The following is a 26,318-nucleotide window of genomic DNA, read 5'->3' as shown; positions in this document are numbered from 1 at the left end:
ATTGGGCTTTGAGTAAGAGTTTAAAATTTCTCAAAACCAAATTTAAGAAGAGAAAAATATTATTTTTATTAAAATAAAAAAATTATGCAATATATATATATATATATTAGTTTAATATCGTGTGCCGTATACAGGTATTAATTTTTTAAAATGTATTTGTTATTATTTTTTTAATTTTCTAAAAATATATGTTAGTATACATGTATTTGAATGTGTGTTTGCACGTCTGTATTAAGAATCATGAATATTAGTATATATCAAATTTTTATATATTTATATTATGTTCTATCATTCTAATTTATTCCTATGAATGAAAATATTAGTTTTATAAATATATGTATTTATTTATAATATATTCAATTATAACTAATGTGAAATTGTGATCTATATGCTACATAACTATTGTGTGTGTGTGTTATTAGATACATATTTTAAAGGTTTTAGGAGAATATCATCTTTATATATTGTGTAAGTATATATATTTATTAAATTTTAAATAATATATTTGTGTTATGAAATCGGAATAAATTTTTCGATATTTTTTAAATTTGAATCTACTAACTACTTCAAAAAAACAAGTCTACTATTAATTTGAATAATAAACTATCCTTGTGTTATCAATTTGACTGTTTAAACCACAAAAATTATATTGATCATATTTACCTTAATTAATATTATTATATATTTCATTAATTTAAAATGGTAAAAGTCATTTACATTTCATTAGTATTTTTATGAATCAAACTTGCACAGTGTATTTTTAATTACTTTATTTTAGTTAATTTAAATACTCGTCATCGGGCAAAATACTTCGTTTGGGGAGATATGCCTAGTCATAGGAGGACTCATACGTTGGCTTTGCAAAATAGTAGTACTTGTCAACCTAAATCATGAGGAGGTCTAGGTATAAAATCTACTAGGGAGGTCAATAGTGCCTTCATGCTCAAAGCTTCGTGGGATCTATGCTTAAATATAAACGTGGTGATGATTCTATCCCCATTACTAATGTACTAAATCTCCTTCAAATTTTTGGAGGGGTTTGCTATAATTGGAGTCGTTTCCTTAAATAACATAGCTTGGAGATTGAGTAATAGAGAGAAAGTTAGCTTTTAGGATGATGCTTGGATTCCCAAATTTGGGAAACTACTGTACATTATGAACCATCAACATCTTGGTGTGGATCCTAATTTAAAAGTATGTCACTTTGTATTATTTATTTGGTTCTTTATTTTAAGGCGAGTTAATTTTTTCTTAGCTGCTAGTTAACAAAATTTAGGCGATAGGCGACTACCTTTATGGCGGGCAAAGAAATTTGGTCTATATTCTTATCAAATAACTTTCGTTGTTTATTTTCTAATGTAGGAAAGTGATAGCTGGTTGATTTCTAATTTGAACAACAAAAATGATTGGAGTCTTGTTTTTGGGTTTAATTTGGAGGCCTAGTGGGGGCTGCTAGAATTTTGCATTTTTCAATTCAAAGGTCACGGGCCCCCATGCAGCAATTGCTTAAGTTATGCAATCAAAGACTACATTTTCCATTGCAAAGAATAACTTAAATATTATAATGAGAAACCCTTTGGATGCTTCCATTCAAAATTCTATTTCTTGGCAAGCTCTCCACTTGGGTGGACCAAAATTAATGTGGAGTTCTTAGAAATAGTTGTGGAATTTTCAATTCAGCCTTCTCTGTTTAGATTGCAAAAAGCTTTGTCAAAATTATATTTTTTTGTCCCTCAACATGTCTCCAATTTTAATTTTGGTTTCCCTTTAAAATTATTAATGAATTTTATCTTCCTATTTTATCTAATCACGTAATCTTCATTTCCCAATTCAGAATTGGATGTTGACTGTTGCAAATGAATATTAACTGTCACGTGTCACGTACTTATTAGATAATGACTACCACGTGTCATATTCTGATTGACCAATGACAATAACAATGTATTTCATCTTCCATGAATTCGACATTCAATCAGAACATGACACATGGTAGTCATCATCATCCAATAAGAATGTGACACGTGGCGGTCAACATTCATTTGCAACCGTCAACATCTAATTTTAGATGGAAAGACCAAAATTGTATGATGGGATAAAATAAGAGGATAAAATTCGTCATTAATCTTAAAAGGAGATCAAAATCAAAATTGAAGACAAATTAAAGGACAAAAAATACAATACATTTTTCATGGTCTAGCCTCTCAAACTAGAAGGCAAGGCTATGATTGTAACATTTTGAAATCAAATTCCCTCTCAAGTCTCAACCATTAATTACATCTAGAGAGGGTGTCCGTTTCAACACCCATACTGCTAGAAGTTGGTTGATTTAGATGGACAGGTTCAATGGGTTCACAAATCTTAGAGAGGATAACTAGGTTGCTTATCAATTATTTAATATTAATTTTTTTTGGAATTATTTAATATTACTAGAACTAGAAAGATTGGCATGGTCATGTTTGTATATTTTACATTTGTTTTTTTAGTTTTTAGTAAAATAAAGAAAATGAGAGATATCTTTTATGATAAAGAACTCTACTCGAGTCATAAAAATATTATAAGAAACAAAACTCTTTTTAAAAAAAAGTATTTAACATATTTATATATTAAAAAATTTGAAACAAAAAAATATTCAACCAAAAAATATATACATTCAAAGTTGACATTGTCTTTGTATACTAATTATGAAACTTTAAAATGTTACCATTTTGATTGAAATTTTAATGACAAGTATAAAAAAATATTTATATAAATTTTATCCATGTTAATTTTATGAATTTTAGAATTTCTAAACCCATGGTAACATCGATGCATAAATTATTGAGCATATCATCTATCGATTAGGATAGAACTAGAAGAAAGCACTTAGATCAAATTGTATATAAGAATTAAACATAAAATAATAGTAACATTTTCTGATGTTATCTTTTAGCATTTAATTGGTCAAAAATGATAACATAATTTACATTTTAATCTAAAAAATATTTTTTTTATTATGTTTACTTAATCTCTAATTTTATACTAAATCAAAAAATTATATTATCATTTATCATTTACCAACTATCTAATGATATAAAAAATACTTAAATTTTTTATTTTTTATTTTACTTTGTTGACACTCTTATTTATTACTATTATATATCATATTAAAATGTAAAAAATTCACGAATCCGTGGAGAAAACCCACTTATTCTGCGGGTTAAATAGGGTTGATTAAAAAACTTGTAATTTAAACAGACTCAAAATATCAAAATCTATATATTATATGGTGTTTCATGGGTGACCCGTGAGTTTAAATTCATTTGTTCAACTTTAAATATATTAATAATAATTGATTCAAATGTTCTCTTGAATAATTGATCATATTTGAATTTATACATGTGCATATGACATTTAATGAACTCGGGAGGTATCAAAATTAAACTTCTTATCCGCCTTCTTTGAATAATGAAACTAATTAGATTAGTAAATCAACGTCATCATGTGACCACTAATTACTTTTTTTACATACTATGACTGAAAATTTCTAACACCAAAAAACTCTAAACTATTAACTAATTTACAAAATGAACAAAAAAAACCCTCCGATTTCTCAACTTGTATTTATTTGTCCCTTTCAAACAAACAAAGCAGTTTGATTAGGAATGGAGCTAGTAGTGGTAGATCTATGAGGTGGAATTGGGGGTCTTCTATCCATGAAGTTCTCAGTGCCCCTATTTGCACTTAGAGAAGAACATGAACCCCTTTGAGAAGTCTCACCCATTACCCCTCCATAGCTACTACAAGTCTTCAACTTCTTATTGTATGGATTCTCAGGCTTGACAAGATCCTCCAAGCTGTTCACTTTTGCTATTGAAGTGAAAGACTGTGCCTTCCCCTCGTAATACTTGGAAAGCCCCCTCCTGAACATTACCAAACACACAAACTTTAGAAAATTTTACAAACAAAAACAAGAAAAATTAATCAAATTGCAAAATACTCTTTTTACAATTGTTGTGTATAATAAGATTATTGATTGAGTAAATAAGATACGCACCTACAGACAATAAATTATTTCTACACTACATTCAATCACATATTATTATATGTACTAATATTCGTTACTTTTATAATAATTATATTAAGTCATACTGATTTCTGATAGATTGATATGATAGTGTAAAACAAATTGTTATATATTGTATAATAATTAAACCGTTATTATTTTGTAATAATTATTTTAAAGAATATATTTAGAGTAATTTTATTGTTAAGCAAAGTGTGTTACAAATTTACAAACTCAAAACAAAATCACATAAAGAAGCTTACTTGATGGGAAGTTGTTGAAACAAAGAAGACATATCACTCAACGGTTCAGTTGCTGGTTGATCAGCTGCTGATGAAGAAGAAGAAGCAGGGGATGTAACTTCTTCAAATGAATCAGAATCCAATGATGAACCACTTGAAATTCCAGACTCAGAAGAAGAAGAAGAAAAAAAAGAACGAACAACTGGTCCTTTGTTGTTGTTATCATCACCTTGGACAACCTTATACTTTAGCTGTTCCATCTCCTAACAAATCTTGTTTCTCAAGTACCCTTTTTACGGTTTTTGTGTCTCAACTTTTTTATTCTTGTTCTTCCCACGCAACGATTTGTATCTGGCTAGCACTCAATGGGTGGAAAGAAACACGTATATATGCACTTTTCTCTGTTCTAAAGCTGCGTGCTTTAAATAGAATCACAAGACTTTATAAGATGTTGGGATAAGATTAGTGTTATTTTTTTTATTTATTCGTGTTATCTATTTTATCATAATCTTTTTGACAGAGAGAGTAAGATTCGGTTTTATCCGAATTTGATATTTCTTGTTCCCCCAACTGTAACTCCCAGTCCCATATCATCCTTCACCCTAGCTAGTGCCTGGTTTCGATAGGCGGTGAAAACAGTTAAAAGTATTTTAATGGTGTTTATAATGCGACTTAAAATAAAAAATATAAATATTTTCTTACGTTAAATAAAATTATATCTGTTTAAAAAAATATTATCAAACTGAGAATGTACAATGTTTGCATTTAATTAATTAAAAGTTTTATATTATTTTGAGTATAGTATGAATAATTGTAATTTGTAAATTCTCCGGTGAATGAATTTATTTTTTGTTTAAAAAATTCTTTATAGATTGTTAAATATATTTTTAGGAGGATTTTATAGTAAAATATAAATTACCACTGCATGATTTTTCTTTAATTAATTTCTTTTATTAAATTAAGAGCTAACAAACTTAAATTTGTAAGTAAACGTTGATAACGACACATTTAAATATGACGCTTCTTCGATGGGTCCAAAACCCAACTAATATGTTTATACATAATTTCGTATAAGAAAACAAAAACATTGTAAAAACCGAAAACATGATTCTAAAAAATAAAATAAATTATTATTAGGGAAAAACAGACAATAAAAGTTAGTGAGCGATTTGTGAAAATAATTATAAAAATAAAATAATAATTTATAAATGTAATTGTAAGAATAAAACAATAATTTATGAATGTTAAAAAGGGGTGTGAAGATCAAAGGGCGAGTGAGTGGATTGTGAAATTGACAAGGAGTTTGGATAAGGGTGAAGTCCTTGTATTTGTATCCCATTCCCATATAGTGGATATCTCCAACAATGGAAAATGTCTTGTGTGGTAAGCCCAATGTGGGTGAGTTAAATGAATTCAGGATGTTGCCGTCATCCACTCATATTTTATTCTTTAATTGTAAGCTATTTAATAATTACTTATTTTTATAATAAAAATAATAGACTCTTTCAAAGTTTATTTAGTATATCTGATTTTTTTTATTTGTTTTATTTTGATCTTCTAAATTTAGCAAGTTTCATATTAGTCTCTTAAAGTGTCTTTATTAAATTAAGTTTATTCTACCGTCAATTTATCATATTATTTTAGTCAATTTGGTAGCATTACTTTCACAACTTATAAATGTCATTAAGTTGACTTAATTTTCTAACATTAAAATTAAAAACTCTAATTCTTTACAATTGTTGTCTAACATATAGATCTTTGTAAATGTGCTACAGTATTGTTGGTAGGTCATTCTCTAAGTTCAATAGTCAAAGAATATCACTGTTAAGTTGTACTTAAGCAAAAATAAAAATAAAAAGAATAGTAAGTTGAATAATAACTTCATTTTTATAATTAGAATGAGAAATAATAATCTTGTTTTACAAAAGTACATGTAATAAGTTATATTTAGATATGTACAAAATATATATGAAGATATATAGTAAATTCGTTTACTTGTTATTTTGGAGTTGTTTTTATAAATGTTGAGAAAATAATTTATATACTTCCAGTGCAAAATAATTTTATTTTATTATTTAAATATAAGTTTATTTATTTTCACAATAACATCCTTAAAAACTATACTAATATTGATTTTTATTGATTGACAACATAAAAGATTTTACTCAAGAATTCATAACCATTAAACTCATAATAGAAAGAAGTGAAATATCAAAAAGTTAAAAGAGTACCTTGAGTTGAGTAAGTTAATTAATTCTGAAGTGTTGTTGAACTTCTCAGTGCATTATGTTCGTTAAACAAAAATATCATTGAATGTATACTGTTAATTTATTACAAAAAAATTTATACAGTCAAACACAATAAAATCTGTAAAATAGGATTGGGGTTTATTTTCTAATATTAAAAATTGGTAGTCAAAAAGTACAAATTGTACGGAGATTAATTTTATAATATTAAAAATTACTAGTCAAATTACAAGATACTTCACATTAGGCAAACACATACTAGTATTTACATTATAATAATTAAAAAAAGCATTTCGGAAAGGTGCAGAAAGCAATATTTTGAGTGCAGGAAGTAATTGCCGAAGTTCTAAACTTCTAATGCACCGGGTTTACAAACTTTCAAGCTGGGGAAGTGAGCAACTCCTATGTTTGCTATTTAAACTCCCATCCAAGTGAAAAGACAAAAATATTATTTTAGCATTTAGTTGAATGTACATCTGACGGAAACTTGATTTTATTGATTAAAATTAGCGCAATGGAAATTTTTTATGCTGTGTTAAAAAATGAAGATAATGAAATTTCGTTTCATCAATGAGTATTTTCGTCAAAGAAATAAAAGCAAAAAGTTGAGGAATTTAAATAACAACGTGAAAGGTGCCAATAGCAACGCAATTTGTATGAAGTAAAATAATTTTAGTGTATACCAGCAGTTAAAAGCTTTTTATTATTATTATTAATTGTAGCTCTAAAGTTATCTTAGTGTCCAACGTATGCTAGATTGGTAGTATTGTTAGTTTGGATTCTTAATTTTTTTTATTTTTAATTTTGAGTTTCTGTTTGTAGCAGGTCTCGGAAATCAAGCCCGTGATTTATGGTGTTAGTGATTTATTCTTAGGGATCCTTCTCAAAGTGAAGATGTTAAATTTGAAGCACTGTTTATGACAATGTTATGGTCATCATTAAATCCTTTATGTTTCATTAATATTACGAACACATTTTCTATTTATAATGTATTTTTTTTTTTGTCTTTTGAAACACTTTATAATGTATTTGATCTTCGTGTTTTTATCATATAAACTACTACTATTCAGTTCGCATTATGTTTCTGGCTATCTCATTATACGAAAGTTTAATTTTATGTTATGTCGATCACAAACAAATAGGTAAAATGAAAAAAAAAATTGTAGTCCTAGATTTGAGTTTTTTTACATATTGATGGCTTGATAAATTTGATATCCGCGTTTAAGACATTTTTATGGGTGAAAAAAAATCAAAAAGTCTAGTTGTATATAAGTATAGTGTCTGATCTGATATGTGTCATGCACGATTAAATTTTGTTTTTAAATATATAATTTTTTAAAATTTTCTATTAAAAATTATTTGTAATTTTTTTATTTATTATAACCATTTACTTATTAGTTATTTGTGTCTATTATTAATAGTTGATTGTATATATAGTAGACTTGAAAAAATACATAGAAAAATAATAATCAATTATATGTTAAATGGGTTAGTAGTTTAAATAATTATTGAAAATAATAGGTTAAATTATATTTTTAGCCTGTACATATCAAAATGTTTAGATTTTATCCTTATAAAAATTTTGACTTATTTTTCATCCTTAAAATACAGGATTTTTTCTAAACATACATATATTTTAACAATGTACATAAGTCAACACTTACTCACATAGGTAGTCACCCTTGTTTTGCTATTGGACTTCGAGGGTCAACCCTCTTAACACAAGAATAGAAAAGATAAGTATTGTATTGATTTTATGCACTGCCTTATTACATTTGATGAGTATTTATAATGGATTTGTAATAACAAAATTTGGAATTCTGTGGTGGCAGGGTCCTAACGGAAAGAGAGGAAATATTCCTAATGCCAGACAAGATCAAAGCTGCTCATTTGATATCTAGCTCAGCAGAAACGATTATAGGAAATCCTTAAGATAAGCTGGGGCCCTGCTATTCCTTCATGGTCTTGCTTCTGTTGTTTCTGGTTTTTCTGTATTGCTATCATTCCTCATGCCTTCCAAAAGCACCTTGTCTTCAAGGTGATAATCAGTTTGAAGTTGGTGCCAGTCTTCCCATGTCGTGTCATCCGGCAACAATCCTTGCCATTGAACAAGGACTTCTAGCTTCGAGTCAGTTGTCTGGCGCGTGTTCAATATAGCTAGAGGTTGAATTAAAAGGTGATCATCCTTAGTGAGCACTGGTAAGGTTATGCTATGAAGGTTGTCATCGGGGTGTGCAGAATGAAAGGATTTGAGTAGGGAACAGTGAAAGACTGGGTGTATACGCGCGTCTACGGGTAATTGAAGCTTGTTGGCAGACAGCCCAATCCTTTTGATGACTCGGAAAGGCCCATAAAATCTTTTGGCAAGCTTGGAATACCCAATGGGTTGGCTCGAAATAGAGGTCTACCGGTGTGGCCGAAGTTTGACCAGAACCCAATCGTTAACAGTAAAATGAACATCATGGCGTTTAGTATCTACAAAGTGTTTCATGCAAGCCTGCTGTTAGTCGTCATTTGCGACTAACTTTTGTATTGAATGGTTATACAAAATTAACATCTTTCCCTCAACTTATGGTTCTTTTGGTAGGATTTGTGTATATTTTCATGTTTAGTTTGATTTTGCTTAGCAGATACTCCCATTTTTCTGAATTAATGTGAACCAACTTCAGTTTCAGGCTAAAAGTAGAAGAAGGTGAAGCAGCTAGTGTCTCACTAAGCGAGGCATATGCGCTTAGCGAGTTACATCCGCTAAGCGAGGCACTTAGCCAGCTTAGCGCATGGGGAAACCCTAGAAGAGGATTTGTCTCCGATGCCCACGCCCAGCGCGCCGCAAGCTCGCCCAACGAGTCGTTTATCCCTTATCGCACTCAGCACACCCAACTTGCTAAGCGAGAATTCACTAACTTGCGCTCAGCGAGCCTTCAGAATCTGAAACATCAAGGAGCCTTTAAAACATTGAAGTTGGTGTAAAAAGAGGGGGCATTATAAACAGAGGGAGAAAATGAAGAGACACACAAAGAGACGAAAAACAGAGCAAAGCTCCTGCCTTCAAGAGAGTTTAGGTTTTACGAGTGATTTTAGAGTTCTAGAGGTGGAGGAGACATCCTCATCACATGTAATCTTAGTTTCTCTTCTAATTCTCATCCTTTGTGCTGAAAGTTGCTAACTTGCCATGGAAGGCTAGACCTCTTGTTGGGAATTTATGTTGAACACTTGATGTAATATCTTCTTATTATCTATTTAAAGTTGTTTTTATGTGTCCATTGCTTCTATCTGTGCTTATTTCTTGCATGCTTGTGGCTTGTTCACCCATTTGTATGTAAAGTTAGGATTTTTAGTACTGGGAAGTGATTTAAAACCTCAGACTTGATAAAGCAGGCTAGAAAAGTGTATGTCTGGGGACGAAGTGCAGTGATTTAGTTTATATTATGTTGTAATCTTAATGCAACTCATTTAAATCAAGTTTGTTGAGGGATCAATGATGAAGTTTAAATAGAGTTAAACCTATTCACTCGAGGGATCTTGGTTTGGGTAGTTGTTTTCAGCATAAGAACACTAAAACAATGTTAAATAGAGAAAAATATTTAGTAACATCAAAGTTGGTTCAGTAGAATGACCCAACGCTTTTACTTGACTATTTTTACCTCTAGCTTTTAGATATTTTAAATTTGTAGTTAATTAGAATTGTAGACAAAAACCCCTTTTGATTATTTACTTGTTTTACACAAATGTTTACTTATTGAATGCATGTTTTCTTAATGAAATAAGTTCCATGTGATTCGATACTCGGTTCTTACCATTTTATATTACTTGTGCGACTCAGTACACTTGCTGATTAGCATTCTTGGATTATTATTCACGAACAAGTTTGTACCATGAAACACCTGCGCCTTCTCTAGTTTCTTCTTAACTTCCGCAAAAACTGCCTCTCGAGCAATGAGTATGTCATCAATAGCAACGATGTTAAAATCTCCTACCAAATACTATGGAAAATTAAAGGGATTTTTGCCAAAGGTGATTTCATAAAGGGAGAGACCCGAGCTCGAGTGCTAGGATGTGTTGTATGACCATTCAACCCAGTGTAACAGCTTTTCCCACGATGAAGGCTTCTTATGGACAAAGGCTCGAAGATACTGTTCGATAACTCGATTTAGGACCTCTGTTTGTCCATCGGATCGAGGATGATACACAAATCTCAGGCATAACTTAGTGCCACTTAAGCGAAAGAGTTCCTGCCAAAATCGGCTAAGAAATAGGGGATCACAATCCGAGACCAAGCATTGCGACATTTCATGAATTTTCCCTACAAGGTCCTTGAATAAGACTGTCACTGTGTACGAAGTGTGTTGGGTTGGGAGCATACCCAGATGAATCCCTTTCGAGAAGCGGTTGACAATCACAAGAATGGTGGTATAGCCACGAAACATAGGTAACCCCGTGATGAAGTCGAGAGATAAGTCCTCCCATGACCGACAGGGCACTGGTAATGGGCACAATAAACTCGCAGTCTTCTTAGTTTCATATTTCGTGTGTTGACTATCAACCTTCTTCTTAAGTCCTTTCATCTTCATGAATTTTGACAATTACTCAAAAAATAATATATTTTAATTTTATAAGATAATAAAATAAAGCAAAATTTTTGCAAGAAACTAAATCTAAACATTTTGATATTAAAGGAACCATAAATATATTTTAACCAAAACAATATTACAAGAAATCTAAATATAGAGTTGTTAGTTATAATAAAAAGATCAAAATAAAATATTTATAAAATAACATTTTTAATTATATTATTCTTGAGAGAATGTATTGAGTAAATAATTAGACTAGAAATACTTTTTGTTAGAAGAAAAAAATATAATGAAAATTTAACATATATGTTTATTTATATTTTATTAGTTTTTTTAATATATATATATATATATTTGATTTAACAAATATAATTTAACATGCTATTATATTTAGGTCAAGCACGACGATTTTAAGTTTTTAACGAAGTTGAACAAAAATTAGGTTTTTTTGTGGCATATAAAAAGGGTTCTGCTTGCTGCAATCGGATTCACTCCGCAGCTGCAGAGCTCAAAACCCTAGAGAGGAGGAAGAGAGAGCGTGCAAGTTCCGGCCACCACCGACCATGGTTCGAGATCTGTTCTTATTCTCGCTTTCTGTAAATTCTAAAACCTTCTTATTCTTTTTCTCATCTCATCGTTGAATCTTCCATCATTGTTCGCAGACATTCAAGCGCAGGAATGGAGGTCGCAACAAACACGGCCGCGGCCACGTCAAATTCATCCGGTGCTCCAACTGTGGCAAATGCTGTCCCAAGGTTTTTATTTCACTTTCTCTTAAACCTTCAATTTTTTTTTTTTTTGTTTTAGGCGTTTCAATTGACCTTTTTACGCTTTGTGAATAAAAAAATATTATTAAAAAACAGGACAAGGCCATCAAGAGGTTTCTGGTGAGGAACATTGTTGAACAGGCTGCAGTCAGAGATGTGCAGGAAGCTTGTGTCTATGAACGTAACTTTCTAATTCGTTATTTTTTTCATGAAAATTTCGCATCTGTTTATGTTATTTATTTGTATTTTTAAAAAAAATATTATTTTGCAGAATATACTCTTCCGAAACTCTATGTGAAGATGCAGTACTGTGTTTCTTGTGCTATCCACTCTCATGTTGTGAGGGTTCGATCCCGCACTGACAGGAGGAAACGTGAGCCTCCACAGAGATTCATCAGGCGCAGGGTAACACTTTATAACCGTTTCTGTTGTTTTATGCTGTGTTTTCATCGTTTGTTGCTGAATTGAGATTAGTTTGGATAAACTTGTTTGATTGTACTGATGCACACTAAGTGTTCGAGGAATGGATCCTCTCCTTTTCCTTCATTTCATAAGCTTTTAGGAAAATAAATGAATGGAGATGATATAGAGACTGACATTTATTTACTCAAAAGCTTAGTAATGAAAGAAATGGAGAAAATCTTTTCTAAAATGTTCTGTTACTTGGGATGTTAAAAAATGACACTGAATTTGATATACATTGCTCTTAAATGAATTTAAAAGTACAGGAGGCATCTTGTTTTGGAGAAAACCGTCAATTTTATCCTTGATCTATTGTCCTGTCTCTTAATTGGTTGTTAAAGTAAAAACAATATTAAAGTAGTACTAGAAGTATTAGAAATCATGCTAAGTAGTCTCCAAATTATTTCAAAAATCCTTTGAATTTGGTCTTGAACTTGACTAAAATACATCAACTTCAGACTAAATGTTGGATACTAAATACTTTAGGGATTACTTAAATAATTTCATTATTTTAGTGATCATTTAGGAGACAAGGTAGTATTTTAGAGGTGAAATTTGGTTGATTCTTGATACTGTGGATGGAGAATTGGACAAAACTGCGAAGATCTGAGATTTGAATCCAATCGTATCAAACTTGTGGTCTTTTTCTATTCTTACATTTGAGCTATATGATCCAGAACTCAATATTCAAAGTTGCTACTCTAATTTGCTGGAAAATTGATATTCCAATGGTTAAAGAAAAGTTATTATCTCTTTTGAATGTACAAAGGCAATTCGTTCGACATTTGAGTTTGCATTAGGAAAATGTGCTCTTTATTTGTGTGAATATAATGTGATTATATGGATATAGAATTGTTATCAATAGTTGATTAATTGTTTTATGTTTCTGTTTTCTGAATCATGAATCAATATAACACCTGTTCTTGTTTGATGATGGGTTTATTTGTTCTCTTTGCCAGGATGATGCACCTAGGCCTGGTCAGCCCGGCGGCCAAGGACCTCGTCCTGCTGGCACAGCAGCACCTGTCCGAACCTAAAAGCAAATCCTTAAAAAAAGCCTTTATGTTATGCTGGACTATTTTTATAATATAAACTTTTCTTTGTTGCTTAATTTTTGAACATATCAGTTTTGTGGAGGGGCTTTTTGTTCTAATTATAAGCTTTAGTCGTTGGATAATATTGGCTTTTTATGAAAATGAAACTTGATATGTTATCTCGGCGATTTCGGAATGACATCTCCCGAGTAAGTTTTAATCAAAATTGGTTTTTTAATGTTTTTTTTTTAAAAATTATCTTATGTAAAAGAATGTGACAAATTTATCCGTTAACTTTTATCTCTTATCGATAATAAGATGTGATATCGACAAATGAATTTTTCACAAAATTAATTGTTAATATGGTCATATTGAATAAATGAGATGAAAATATTATGAAGTTATTATTATTATTGGATGTAAATGTTAGTAATTTTTTGTTAAATCTAACTATTAATGTTTTTATTGGATTAATTTGTTAAATTTTAAATTTTATTTCATTTAAGGATAAAATATAATTTTATAATTTTTTTTATAAATATAACATTATAATAATTACTTAAAAATATATTTTGACAAATAATTTAAAATAAACATATAAATGATTATGATATTGACTAACAATTATAATTTATTTGTTACAGTAAAATTATTTAAAATAAATATTATATTAGTTTACATTGTAATAGTGTATCAATTATTATAAATTTATTTAAATTATAATAATTAATCATAATTTATATTAAATAATAGATAAGCATATCTCATATACTACAAGATTCGAAGTATGAGATATATTTAATAATTATTATAAGGCCTTAAGAAAATTAAAACTTAAATTCTCAAATTTCATTTACAGTGTTGGCCTTTCTTCCAAGAAAAAGATTATTCCAAAAAAATTATTTTATCTCATCCAATGGTGAATTTCGGGATAAAATATTGTTTAATTATAAGTTGTTAATGGTTTAATAATTGATGTAAATTATATAGTTTTGGTCTTAATTCATAAATTTCATATAGTTTGTTCAATAGGTAATGGGCCTTTGTACTAAAGAAAAGATTTCAATCTAATAGGGCCACAGCTCCATTTAGTTTGGAATGTTGTTGTTGCATTATTTATTTTCCTTGTGTATCCAATATTTTATGTGAAATTTTAAATTTGGCCTTTATTTAAAAGCTGATATATAGCTTTTGTTGTGGGTAACGTTGTGTCGTCAAGGGTGAGTTTTTATTTTTTGGACTCTGATTACTCTGTACACATTAGTACTCCGTATGGAGCATTTCAAAATTGCAATCTATACAACGTAGTATCATAAGTTGTTTTTCAAGCATGTTTTTTCTGGAGTCACCAATTGTGAATGCTTATATAATGTAAAAATTACAATTTAATCGAATTTTCAAGAGAACGTTTTTGAAGTTCAGGCCTTGTATTCTTGTATTGTAACTCATAGTTGATTTTTCTTCTAATTCATAAAAGATTTCTTCATGCATGTTTTACAAAAATAGAACAATTTTCCACCCACAATCATGTGGGGACATTTTTCTCTTAAATATTTTTAAAAATGAACATTCGTTTCCTTTAAAAATAATTTTTTTTAGCGTGTATAGTTATTTTTTGTTAGTTAAATTTTTTTTAAGTAAAAAATCAAATAATTACTCAAAAAAAATTAATAGTTGAAAAAAAACGTGAACGGCAGGATTCGAACCTGCGCGGGCAGAGCCCACATGATTTCTAGTCATGCCCGATAACCACTCCGGCACGTCCACCTGATGGCATAATTTCCGACTTTGTTCTTAATATCGATTTAACATATTGACTTCAGTCTAGTGATTTTGCTTCCTTGAATGTTTTGGTAAACCCATGGGCTTTTTTTTATTATTATGCTAGCCCAATTTGTTTTTAAAATTATTAAATTAATGGAAGTTATAAAAAAAATAGTATTATTTGTAAATGTATTTATAAAGTATAATATTTTTCCAGTTTGCAGTAAAAAAAAACATGTTTTCCAGTTTATAGCATTTAAAAATATTGATATAGGCCATTACAAGTTACTTATTGTGTAAAAAAAAAGTCGAGTATGTATATGGTAAACTTTACAGAATTAAAATTGCATTACTTTAGTAATTTTAAAAACAAATTATCTTATATCAGTAAAAAAAGACACTTAAGTCTGGGTTCTGTGGCATGCTTGTTTCAAATTGTTAAGTAACTTAAAGAAGAAGTTAACCTAAAATATAAGATGTAAGTATTAGGGTTGACTTAACTCGATGCTTATTTAAGCCTAATATACAATTTAAGACAAGACTTTTGAAATTCATCTTTCAATTTTTTTTCCAACAAAGTTAATTACTTATTAAATTATGACAATCAATTTTACTTAACTCTTTTCAATCAACAATAAAGTTAATTCATTTTATTTTTTACACGTTGACTATCTTGAGTAGTTAATAGTTATTAATTGTAGTTTTGAAAATTTTCTTTCAACTGAAATAACAATTACTACATAACATTAACATGTTTAAAATCAAGAATTAAGTTTTCTCGTGTACTTGAATTATTGAATATGTCAAGTAGTATTTCCTTTTCTACATACATAGTTCGTTTTTAAACTTTTAATTTTGAAAGTAAATTTAAGTTTTCCATATTACTAAGTTTTTCACTTATTTCCAAATACAACAATACTTTTGTATTATTGAAAAAGGGAGCAAACGTAGAACGTGAAGAAGTAGAGGAGATTAACTGATTAAGTAAAAGTCACTCCAATTATCTTAATCAGAATTTCAGAATATTTAAAATATCAGTAGAAAGCATAGCAAGTATTTGGAACTTATCATTATTTAAAATGTTTAATGATAGAAAATGTGCATTTTTATTAAGATTGATAGTACTAAGTACTAATAATAGCTAATTAAGAGAGGAAAAGGATAAATTGAGAAACGTATTTTGAAGGAAATGTGTGAACTTTAAACATTACATTTTTTTTTTGTATATATCACATTAGCAATGTTCATCAAAACACGCAAGAAAATTCATGATCAATGATAAACATTATTACATGTTAATAATTGGTAATTTTCTTTTATTTTTAAAGAAAAATATTAATAAAATAATATATTTTAGAGACTTTATTTATTTGAGAGAATGCTTTAATTACTTTAGGGTTGGGCCGGCCACAGTTCTTAAAATGTTCATGTGATAATTAATGATCGCGTGTAGTAACAAAAATGGATAACGCAGAATTCCCTTCGCAGATGCAGTACTAGCAGAAATGGGCTAGAAAAGGGTTCTACTAATTCCCGCCAAAATCTAACTAACTTGTAACAACTGGAGCTAACTAAAAACTGAATAACAAAATCAGACTATCTTAATCATGATTGAGTTTAATTTCTATGTACATTCAATAGTCTTACCACACATGTTCAAGATATTTATGCTATTAACCAATTAAGCAATTGGAAATCACTATAGGTGTATGACTTTTAAGATATTTATTATAAAAGTGAATAACTTATCATATATGTTAATTTGAAATTGGATGAGTGTGTAAAAGCTCTTTAAATTGTCATAACATATACTGTTTACTCAATCATGATTACACCCAAAAAAAAAGGAAATTGCAAGTTATAATGTTGACTTTAATCAGATTTAATATGCACTTTGAGAGTTTATTGTTCTTTATAGTAATTATATTAATGAGATAATTTTTCTGGGAATTCTCTCAAAAAGAAATGGGAAAGTAAACTAATGTTTTATGTTACATACTTTTTAAAGGCTTTTGTTGGCATGAGTGTGAATCCCTTGAAGCTATGATGCTCTAGTTATACTTGGTGGTTGATCCCCTGCATATTTGGCATTGAACCAGTCAGTTATTGCTTTGTGAAAAATTTCATGGAAAATAAGAAGCTAGTTGCATCTATCTGCCATGGGCAATAGATCTTAGCTAGCTACCCATGTTAAGGTATAATCAGTGTTCATTTACTTATAACTCTTGTGTTCAAGTCAACCACATCATCAGAAATGAATACTTAATAATGTGGTTTGGAAAGGAAAAGATGTTGATAGTTTTTGTAGTTTACTGTGCAGCTCTGTAAGGGAGAGAAAAAAGGGATTTTGAGAGACGGGAGCACCTGTAGTTGCCAGCTAGATTCATTTAGTCGGTGCTGCTGAAATGTTGATGCTAAAGTCAATGATGTTTACAATTTAGATCATAGGAGACATTTTGTCAGTTTTATAAGCAACAATGAAAATTATATAGTTTAGGCAAATTGAAATTCTCTTTAATGGATTGGTGAAGAGAAGAAAAATTAACTGCTATGTACTTAAACGTCTTGATTTGTTCAAGGGAAAGTAACCCTTTTTTAACCAAGGGATGGGAATTTGGAGAGATTGAGTGATCATTTTAAAATCTAAGTGGACTTTGGTGCTCATTGTTAGAGTTAGGTGGTTAACAGATACATGTCTCATGTCTGCATAAGCTGACTGAAACTTGTAACAACTTATGTTGAATTAGCTTCTTCAATAATCCCGTGGCCTTTAGCAGTAATCTTTCTAGTCTTTGAAAGAATTGACACGGTTTTCTACAGTGACTATATGAACAAGTGGACTACTAGTAATTTGGAATTTGTATTTATCCATCTATTTGCTTATAGATATAAGATTAACTTAAGTTTAATAAATGCACAAGTAATATAAATTTAATATAGTGATTCTCAAGATAAATGGGGTGCTGAGAGAATAAAGAATGCCACACATCAAAATAAAAGGTCTGGATGATGATGTTGTGCTTCTATGACTAGAACATCCTTTGGTGATTAGCATGTATGATATTTTGGAAAATAAATGGAGCCAATTTTTTAGGTTTGGTTTGCTAATAGCTATCTCTATTTCTTTGAATGCATATCTTAATGCAGTAACTTTACTTATAGCAAAATAAGTTGGGAAAACTCAAAGAGAAGTAGCTTTGTCTATTTTAAGAAAGTCCAGACGGAGAGAATAGAAATGCTTTATCTCTAGTCTAGAATGCCCTCCAATGTTCACCAAGAATAATATGTCTCCAATTAAATTCTATTGTAAAGTGCTATAACTTGGATAATCAAGGATGCCTAATACATATGACATATAATAAAATTTTATTGTTGTCTATTTTTATTCTTTGAAATTATTTTATAAAAGAGGTATAAGTTTTTTTTAGACAATCTTATTTGAGTCGGATGAAATTATTAAAGTAATTAACACAATTATATATTCAAAACTCCAAATTAAGACTTTTGATTAAATTAAAATAACTTCATGTCCACGTTAGATAATAAAGAAAACTTAAGTTTTAAAATACATATATATTCTCAACTCTTTGTTTCATTTCCCTTGACATAAGCATATCAGTCTTCCCACTATAATTGTAACTTTGAAAGTAAAATGTCTATTGACTTCTTATTTGAGACTTTCGTATCTTCATATATTTCAACCATTTCTTTTTCCAGCTCAACTTCCAATTCTTCAATAAAGTTTAGAAATCAAATGTTTTCATAATATTTTCTAAGACTCTCAGCTACAATTCCAGTAAGCTTTTTCCAAGACTTCTTTTCACACTCAAATTGACAGGGACAACTGACAAGTCTAGAAATATAAGTCCAAAATTTCCACTGTTCATCACAAATATTCAGTAGATAATTATTAAACAATACACATGCTCAACACATTCATTATCTTGGAATTTGTTTTCATATTTGCAGCTAACACAATTCAGAAAAGATAAAGCATGATGTCATATTATCATGACAGTAAAATCAACCCATAAAAGGTGTCCCCAACACAAGATAGTTAAAGAAGTTGGCTTTCAAGGGATCAGGAGCATTCAAAAAGGATCAACTGATAAATTCTTCATGGCAAAGTTGTCTATCAAATTAAGGCTAAGTTAGCAGTCCAAAATGATGATCTAGTCTCACTTTGGGTCACATAGATTCAAATCAATTCTCTATATAATATAGATACTGTACACATGCTATATTTGCTCTTGCTGTAATCATACAAAACATTTAGAAAAATTGTACCAATCAATCTTCTCAGTTAACAGGTAGCATATGTTTGGTTATACTTTGGGACAGTATAAACGCAAGTTTACAAACTTAGATGAGTTTATCCCTTTTTTTAGGGTGTTTGGTTGTGCGCTTTTGTCTCCTCTCAAATGGAGTTTTAGTTCGAAAATCTTGAATGACTTTTTATGTTAGGTTGAAAATCTTAGTACTAACTTACTTTTAAAAGAAAAAATATCTTATGCATTAAAAATATAAAATAATTTTATATTATCATTCAATAATTTATCATTTATAATAAGTTTATTACCTTTCACAATGATTATCTTAAAAATTTATACTAATAAACATTTTTAATTTATTTATAATGTAAAAAAATTTACATTAGTCATTAAACTCCTTTTAAAACAAAAGTATTTCAATATAAATTTCTTACTAAAACTCACTTGTAAATAAAGTTAATTTTAAAAAATTTAAAACAAACGTTGCAAACACTCACTTAAACATATGTTACAAATCTGAACTAGAAACAGTTCGATCTAAATCATAGTTACTCAATAAGTCTTTTGGTGACAAAAAACTTTCTTAGATAGGATTTCTCATTAAATAAGATAAGTGGCGTTAAGGAGATCGTTGTGAAAATTTGTTGTAGATCCTTAATCACTTGTTGAAGCTCCTCCAAAAAATAAGATGGATGTTTATAATCACTCTAAACTTTAATACAAAAAAAAATGAACACAAAATTTAGAGGGTGCGTTAAGTATAGGGTTCACATCAGTGGTGGGGAGAGCTCTAGCCTTTTACTGTTGGTGGCATAAAAGTTTAAGAAGTTAGGTAGTGGGTATGACGGCTTTCATCTCATCAAACTGTTCGGTGCATGTTGCATGTTGGGGAAAATCATAACAATTAAATTTTATACGGTTGGCTTAATAATTATTGGTACATTCGATTGAATAATACTATGATAGAAATCAATCCAAATTAAATTAAACAATTCTATAAAATAGTAAAATCATTCCCATCATCAATAGGACATTTTAAACGTTCAAATAAAAGATTGTGTTTTCTCATTGTTCTCTTTTCCCTTTTATTTTGTCGTTTTGTCTAATGTAAACAATAAGACAAAGGACATTACAAAGTACAAAGCCTCCATTAGTCTGGTTAATCCGTTAATGCCATGGGAACATTGGAACATTGTCAAAACAAACAACAAACTAGAAAGGAATACGCTATTTGTTGACCAACATTATCAACTTAATATTCATGTCTCACACAGGCACGACAATAATGTAACTTTTATTCTTACCAATTACCATGTTTGGTCTTGTAATTTTCGCTTTTTAATCAGCACGAGTAACTTGTAACAAAAATTACCATAAAATTTTACTCTGTTTAAGTGCACACTTGAAAAGAGATTAGAAGAATCCCTCTTTTGTTTTCATTCTTCTTCTTTTTTTCGTTAACACTTAACTTGAAACCACTAACACTTAATCATGTGGTTGCTCGGTTTTAATGGCACAATTGAAAACGTTTAGGACGAGTGACCCACAAGACAAAAACATGCATGTGAGCCCCAATCCTGCTTTTCTACTTTTTACAGCTTATATCCTCTTTTTTATTTGTTGGTTTTGTTTTGTAGTAAAAAAAAATTGGGACTAAATATAATGCTACGTACTTGGATAAAATTTAGTGGGGTAGCTAAGCATGATGGGATTTGGGTAGGTTCCCCTAACCTAGGATATAATTTTCATTATTTGGAATGTCATTTTCATTATTATCTTGATTTGCTTTTTATAGAGGCTCCCATATGGTGACAAGGACCAGCCCTAGCTTACGATCACAGTTTGAGCCAACTTGGTTGATCTAAAAACTAGACAATTAATGTTTTGGGATAATTATTGTCCTGAGTCAATATATTAAAAATGATTTTTAATCAATGAATGTGAATGAAAAATGTTAGTTGTTTAAAAAACCCAATTATTGATTAAATCCGTTTTTGGTGTAGTTAAATTTCTTACGTAACTCAACCTATACATGCTAATTCAAGTAATAATAGTATCTCCGTTTTTTTTCAAGTCCAGGCTCGATTCAACCAGAAACTGATACATCTTAGCCGACCCAATTTTATTATCATAATTTAATATGACTAAAAGTATTTTGTTTGACTCAATAATGCATATAACTATTTAGAGATTCTATAAATACAAGTTTTTTGTCATATTGAACCGACAGAATAAATTAATAATTTTATATAACAGTATAAATAAAAATGACCCTACCAAATCGCTCCCTTTATAGACTTAAACATGCACCACGACAATCTCTAATTTGGATTAAGCTAGCCACGTACATTGTTATATGTATTTGCGATCCAGGTTGTGTGGGTAATATTATTCAACTGTAATCCTCATTTTGCACGAAATAAGAATAAAAAGGTGTGGTCGGCATATAGACAAATTAAACATTCCTCATAACATTTGTACAATTATATATTTTAATTATTTTTTTAGATTAATCTTAATATTAATGTTGATTGATCCATAAATATTTAATTTTACAAATTTATGCTATTCATTCCTGAATATTGTAAAGAATATATTAAGATCCTATATGGTTGATGATTTGTTTTTTTAGGGGAGATTATTTTTTTCTCTGCTTAAATTAGATTTTAGAATTAAGTTATTACGTGCGTGTTTGGTATCGTATTGCATTAGAGAGTATTGGCATCCAGGGATATATGGATGTATGTACAAGGTCCCTCTAATTTTTTTCTAATTAAATTTTTAAATATGGATGATATAAAGTTAGATACTTGTTTTTATTTGTTGAAATATGATCATGTTTACCAAACTCACAACTTCACATATACATTCTAAGTTAATTTGTTAACAACATTTGTTTTTTGGTAGACTACTCATATTATATTTGGTAGACTCGATAAACTCACGCTTTAAATTTGAATTTGCTAGATATTAAAAAATTTAACCTAAAAAGTTTGTTTCATTTATGAAAATTAAAAGTGTGAATCAAATTGAGTAGAGAACATTTATTTTGACTAAATTATAATTTTGATTTTCTTTAAATCTTCATAAGTGATTTTAGTCTTCATACTTTTTATGTGATTTTAATTTGTATATTTTAAAAAGTCTAGTCCTTAATATTTTTTATATTTATTTTGGTTGATTAAACTCTAAATTTAATATATTTATTTAAGTTACCATAAAAAATAATTAGTTAATTAACATGAAAAATAAAATAAATATAAGTAAATTAAATTGATTATTAGATCAAAATTATGGATATTTTAAATGTAAGAGCCAAAATTATGAAAAAAATAATTAAATCAAAATTATAGATTATAAATTAATTAAAGGAGATAAAAATTATAATTTAGCCCATATTTTTTTTATATACACAAGCTAAAGGACTACCTTATAAAATGCAGAAGTGTAACTACCCCTAAATTAAATCAATTGGCCTACCCATTTATAGCCAAAATAATACAAAGCTTGTAACGACCATTTTTTTATCCTATTTATATTTACAATGTGTGAATCAATTTTGTTTTCACGCGTGTTATATTTATTTGAATAATTTTAAGTAAGATTTTAAAATTAATTATTATAAAACACAATAAATTTCTTATATAAAATCATTTGTGATCGATAATAATGTAAAAAAATTTAACATTTTTAAAACATTTTAAATAAATTATTTATTTAATAAATAAACATAGTCTAATAGTCATAGATTAATTTAGCGAATAATTTAACTTATTTCAAGCTTAATATTTTTTGGTGAATAATTTCAAGCTTAATTATGCTGTAAACTATATTTTTAAATTGACTAATTGTTATTATCGTGTGGTTACTTTTATAATTGCTGGTATCATCATTAAGTTTGCCATAATAGGAACTTAAATGCTCATTTTAAGGATACAAATCAATATGATACAAAATATAATATATTTTATTGTTCCTCGCACTGTTATTCATCATACAAGAATCTTTTGCTTACAATGATTTTGTTTTTCATTTACATCAATGAACCTTTCTTTATTCAACTGGAATACAGAAGTGTTTGACCTGAATTATTTTTTCAATTAGAATTCGTTTTAATGAAAATTTATTTATAATTTTATTCTTTTTATTGGTAATATTGATAAAAAATAATTATAATTTTAGATCATTTCTATTAAAATATTTTTGGTTAAATGAATAAGATTTTAAAATTATGATTAAAAAATAAAAAATTAATTTTAGCCATTTTTTTCATATATCATTTTTTAGCAATTGATAGATTTAATACAAAATTACTATAAAAAATAATTTCATATTCTTTTTGTAATTTTACTATTGAATAATTGATTGTTTTAAACAACTTAAATAAAATAAATTATCATAAAAACCACTTTTTAGTTAAGTTAAAATATAATTTTAATCCTTTATATTTTTTATTATATTCACCTTAGTCTTTTATCTTAAAAAAACATTTAGTCATTTATGTTTTTAAATTGAGAAATAATGTTTATTCAAAACATTATTATTTATTTTGAGACACAGTTTTAATTTTTTTTATAAATTTTAGACGTAAAATTTGTTCCATTAAATTCACTTACATAAAAATTTATAAAATTCAATTAATGTTTAAACTAAAAAGAGCTAATAAAATTATCAAGGTAAAAATCAGGTGAGAAATAAGTCTTTTTCTTTTTGAAAGCATGATAAATGAGTTTCACGAGTAAGTGTAAAAGAATATGATTTCTTTTATAAAAAAACCTATTTCTCGTTGGATTTACTTTTCACACAACATTAACCATTAAAGGGAGCTGGTTTCTTTTTCTTCGTTTAACTTCTAACAAATAATGATTTTTAATAACATTTTCTATACATAAAATTGAAACTAATATTTATTTTAAATGATAATAACTTTTACCTTCGTATCATAATAACAACAACACTTTATAAGTTTTATATTAACTATAATGTTAACCATTATAGTAATAACAATAAACACAATTAGTTTTACATAATTTCATATCAACTAATCTTAATCATTGTTATAATAATCAATATACTAATTAGTTTATGCAAATTTACACTACTAATTAACTAACTTGAAAAAAAAAAACTATATGTATATACATGAGAAGTCCGAAGGGAGGGGTTTACCTCCTCTAGATCTATTTCTGGTCTCACATGTTGAATAAGTTTAAAAAATTAAAAACTTGTGTTTCAACATGGATAACGAGAAGCAACTTTTTTATTCATTTTAAAGATATATAGGTTCAAATTGAATATAATTGAATATACAAAGAATTAATGTATATTTTAGCCTCTTATTTAACTAAAGTTGAAGAAGGAATACCAAAAATGAAAGTTAAAAATTAATTTAACTGCAAAAAAAAAAGTTTTCTCAATAGATTGCTGAAAAAAAATAGTGCAAGTACTATTATTTTCTTGAAATATCTGAGAAATCGCATGCTTTGCATGGTAATGAACTACGTTACTTTATTTATTTATTTATTATAATTATAATTGAAAGAAATTGATCGCTCTTATAAGAAATGTCAGTTTTTTTTTTCTCTTAATTTAGTCGGTAGCTTAAATTTTGCTATGTTATTTAAAAAAAGTTTAATTAGTTCTCTTACTTTTTAAAATAGGTTTAGTTTGATCTCTTCAATTTAAAATGCTCATTTTGATTATATATTTTTTTCTGTTAACTTCTCACATTAAAAACAATGAGTCTAAATTTGATTTAAAATGGATTAAATTGAACATATTTTTTTTAAGAAAAAAACAAAGAACTAATTGAAATTTTTAAAAATAAAGGAAAACAAATTGAATCTACTTTAAAAATACAAGGAACTAATTAAAAAATTTTAAAAATAAAGGAACTAAATTAAACATATAAATAAATTAAGAAAAAAAAGTAATTTAGCCCACAAGAAAAGAAAAATGGCTAGTAATGTTTTTAGGGAAAACGGCACTTTTTTCATATACTATTAATTGATAAATATAAACATATCTAAGTAACATACACTAATATCTTATAAATTTTCTCTATAAAATATTTTGTGATATTATAATCTTTGTAGAGAATATCCCATTTAGAACATCTCAAGCGGTACACTTAAAGGTTAAGAGAGTTTAACTTAGTTGGTTAAACAAAATGTACGAGTAAAAAGTACAGAATTGTTATAAACTCTTTGATACCTATTATCGATTCCTATAGATAAAAAAAAAAAGTGCATTTCAAGAGAATACTCTTGATTTTTTTAGTAGGTTTTATTATGTCACATTAATATTTGTAACAACTTTTAACTTTAATAATGAAACACTTAAGAATCTAAAATAAGTCTAACATATTATCTTACAAGATGTTTTTTTAGGCTTAATTAAGTTTGTCATACTTGAAAACAGACTATTTTCATATTACTATCTAATATTTATTTTTTTCAACGAAATATCTGAAAAAAAATTATGTTTCAAATTACTAACGTTGTTAGCCCTCTTTCGTTAAGTGATAATATGACAGACCGAAATATCACGTCATCGCATCACATTAGTGTCGCATCATTTTTTATTATTTTAATTTTTTTCTCCTTCTTCCCCTTCTTCACAATTGTGTCATTGTTGTCCTTCACCACTGGCCCCTCCAGTCGCTCCAGCACACCGTCCTCCTCATCACGGTACCCAAATTCCCAGCCATCTAAAGCGCATGCGAATATAACATTCCCTTTCTATGGTTGAAAAATATCCTCATTATCGTCGTAGTCCTCGAGGGTCTTGCTCGTGGTGATGTCAGTGAGGAGGGAATCCACGTCGAAGGCCTCGTGAATGATTCGTAAGAGGCACGTGTAGGCCTTGGAGGGGTGAGTTTGAGCTCGATGATTAAGTGGTCGAGTTTGTTGATGAAGCG

At 28.5% G+C, this 26,318-nt stretch overlaps 2 protein-coding genes and 1 non-coding gene across 3 annotated transcripts; 1 reads left to right on the top strand and 2 right to left on the bottom strand.

Moving 5' to 3' along the window:
• Positions 1-3,409: 3,409 nt before the first annotated feature.
• Positions 3,410-4,707, bottom strand: LOC100782016 (uncharacterized). Its single transcript, XM_014769462.2, has 2 exons — positions 4,306-4,707; positions 3,410-3,899 (listed from the first exon to the last, which is right to left on the bottom strand). The coding sequence occupies exons 1-2, from the start codon at positions 4,542-4,544 to the stop codon at positions 3,614-3,616; spliced, it is 525 nt and encodes a 174-aa protein (XP_014624948.1). The 5' UTR covers positions 4,545-4,707; the 3' UTR covers positions 3,410-3,613.
• Positions 4,708-11,551: 6,844 nt separating this feature from the next.
• On the top strand, positions 11,552-13,438 carry LOC100499862 (uncharacterized). Its single transcript, NM_001250137.2, has 5 exons — positions 11,552-11,667; positions 11,764-11,856; positions 11,965-12,049; positions 12,140-12,273; positions 13,290-13,438. Exons 1-5 carry the CDS (start codon positions 11,665-11,667, stop codon positions 13,365-13,367), a joined length of 393 nt encoding a protein of 130 aa, NP_001237066.1. The 5' UTR covers positions 11,552-11,664; the 3' UTR covers positions 13,368-13,438.
• Positions 13,439-15,049: 1,611 nt separating this feature from the next.
• TRNAS-AGA (transfer RNA serine (anticodon AGA)) lies at positions 15,050-15,131 on the bottom strand. The gene has a single exon. It is a non-coding gene; the product is annotated as a tRNA-Ser (tRNA).
• Between the last annotated feature and the right edge of the window lie 11,187 nt (positions 15,132-26,318).

This window comes from Glycine max, chromosome 2, assembly GCF_000004515.6.
Source record: "Glycine max cultivar Williams 82 chromosome 2, Glycine_max_v4.0, whole genome shotgun sequence".
NCBI lineage: Eukaryota > Viridiplantae > Streptophyta > Magnoliopsida > Fabales > Fabaceae > Glycine > Glycine max.
Note: the sequence above shows the minus strand (reverse complement) of the source record. Positions and strands in the feature narration are given on the sequence as shown.

Bases quoted from the DNA above. Each gene is read 5' to 3' on its own strand.
- LOC100782016 (XM_014769462.2), bottom strand. From the start codon at position 4,544: ATGGAACAGCTAAAGTATAAGGTTGTCCAAGGTGATGATAACAACAAC. The intron at 3,900-4,305 runs GTAAGCTTCTTT...GGTAATGTTCAG, and splicing joins TTTCAACAACTTCCCATCAA to GAGGGGGCTTTCCAAGTATT.
- LOC100499862 (NM_001250137.2), top strand. The intron at 11,857-11,964 runs GTTTTTATTTCA...ATTAAAAAACAG, and splicing joins GTGGCAAATGCTGTCCCAAG to GACAAGGCCATCAAGAGGTT. The intron at 12,050-12,139 runs GTAACTTTCTAA...ATTATTTTGCAG, and splicing joins GGAAGCTTGTGTCTATGAAC to AATATACTCTTCCGAAACTC.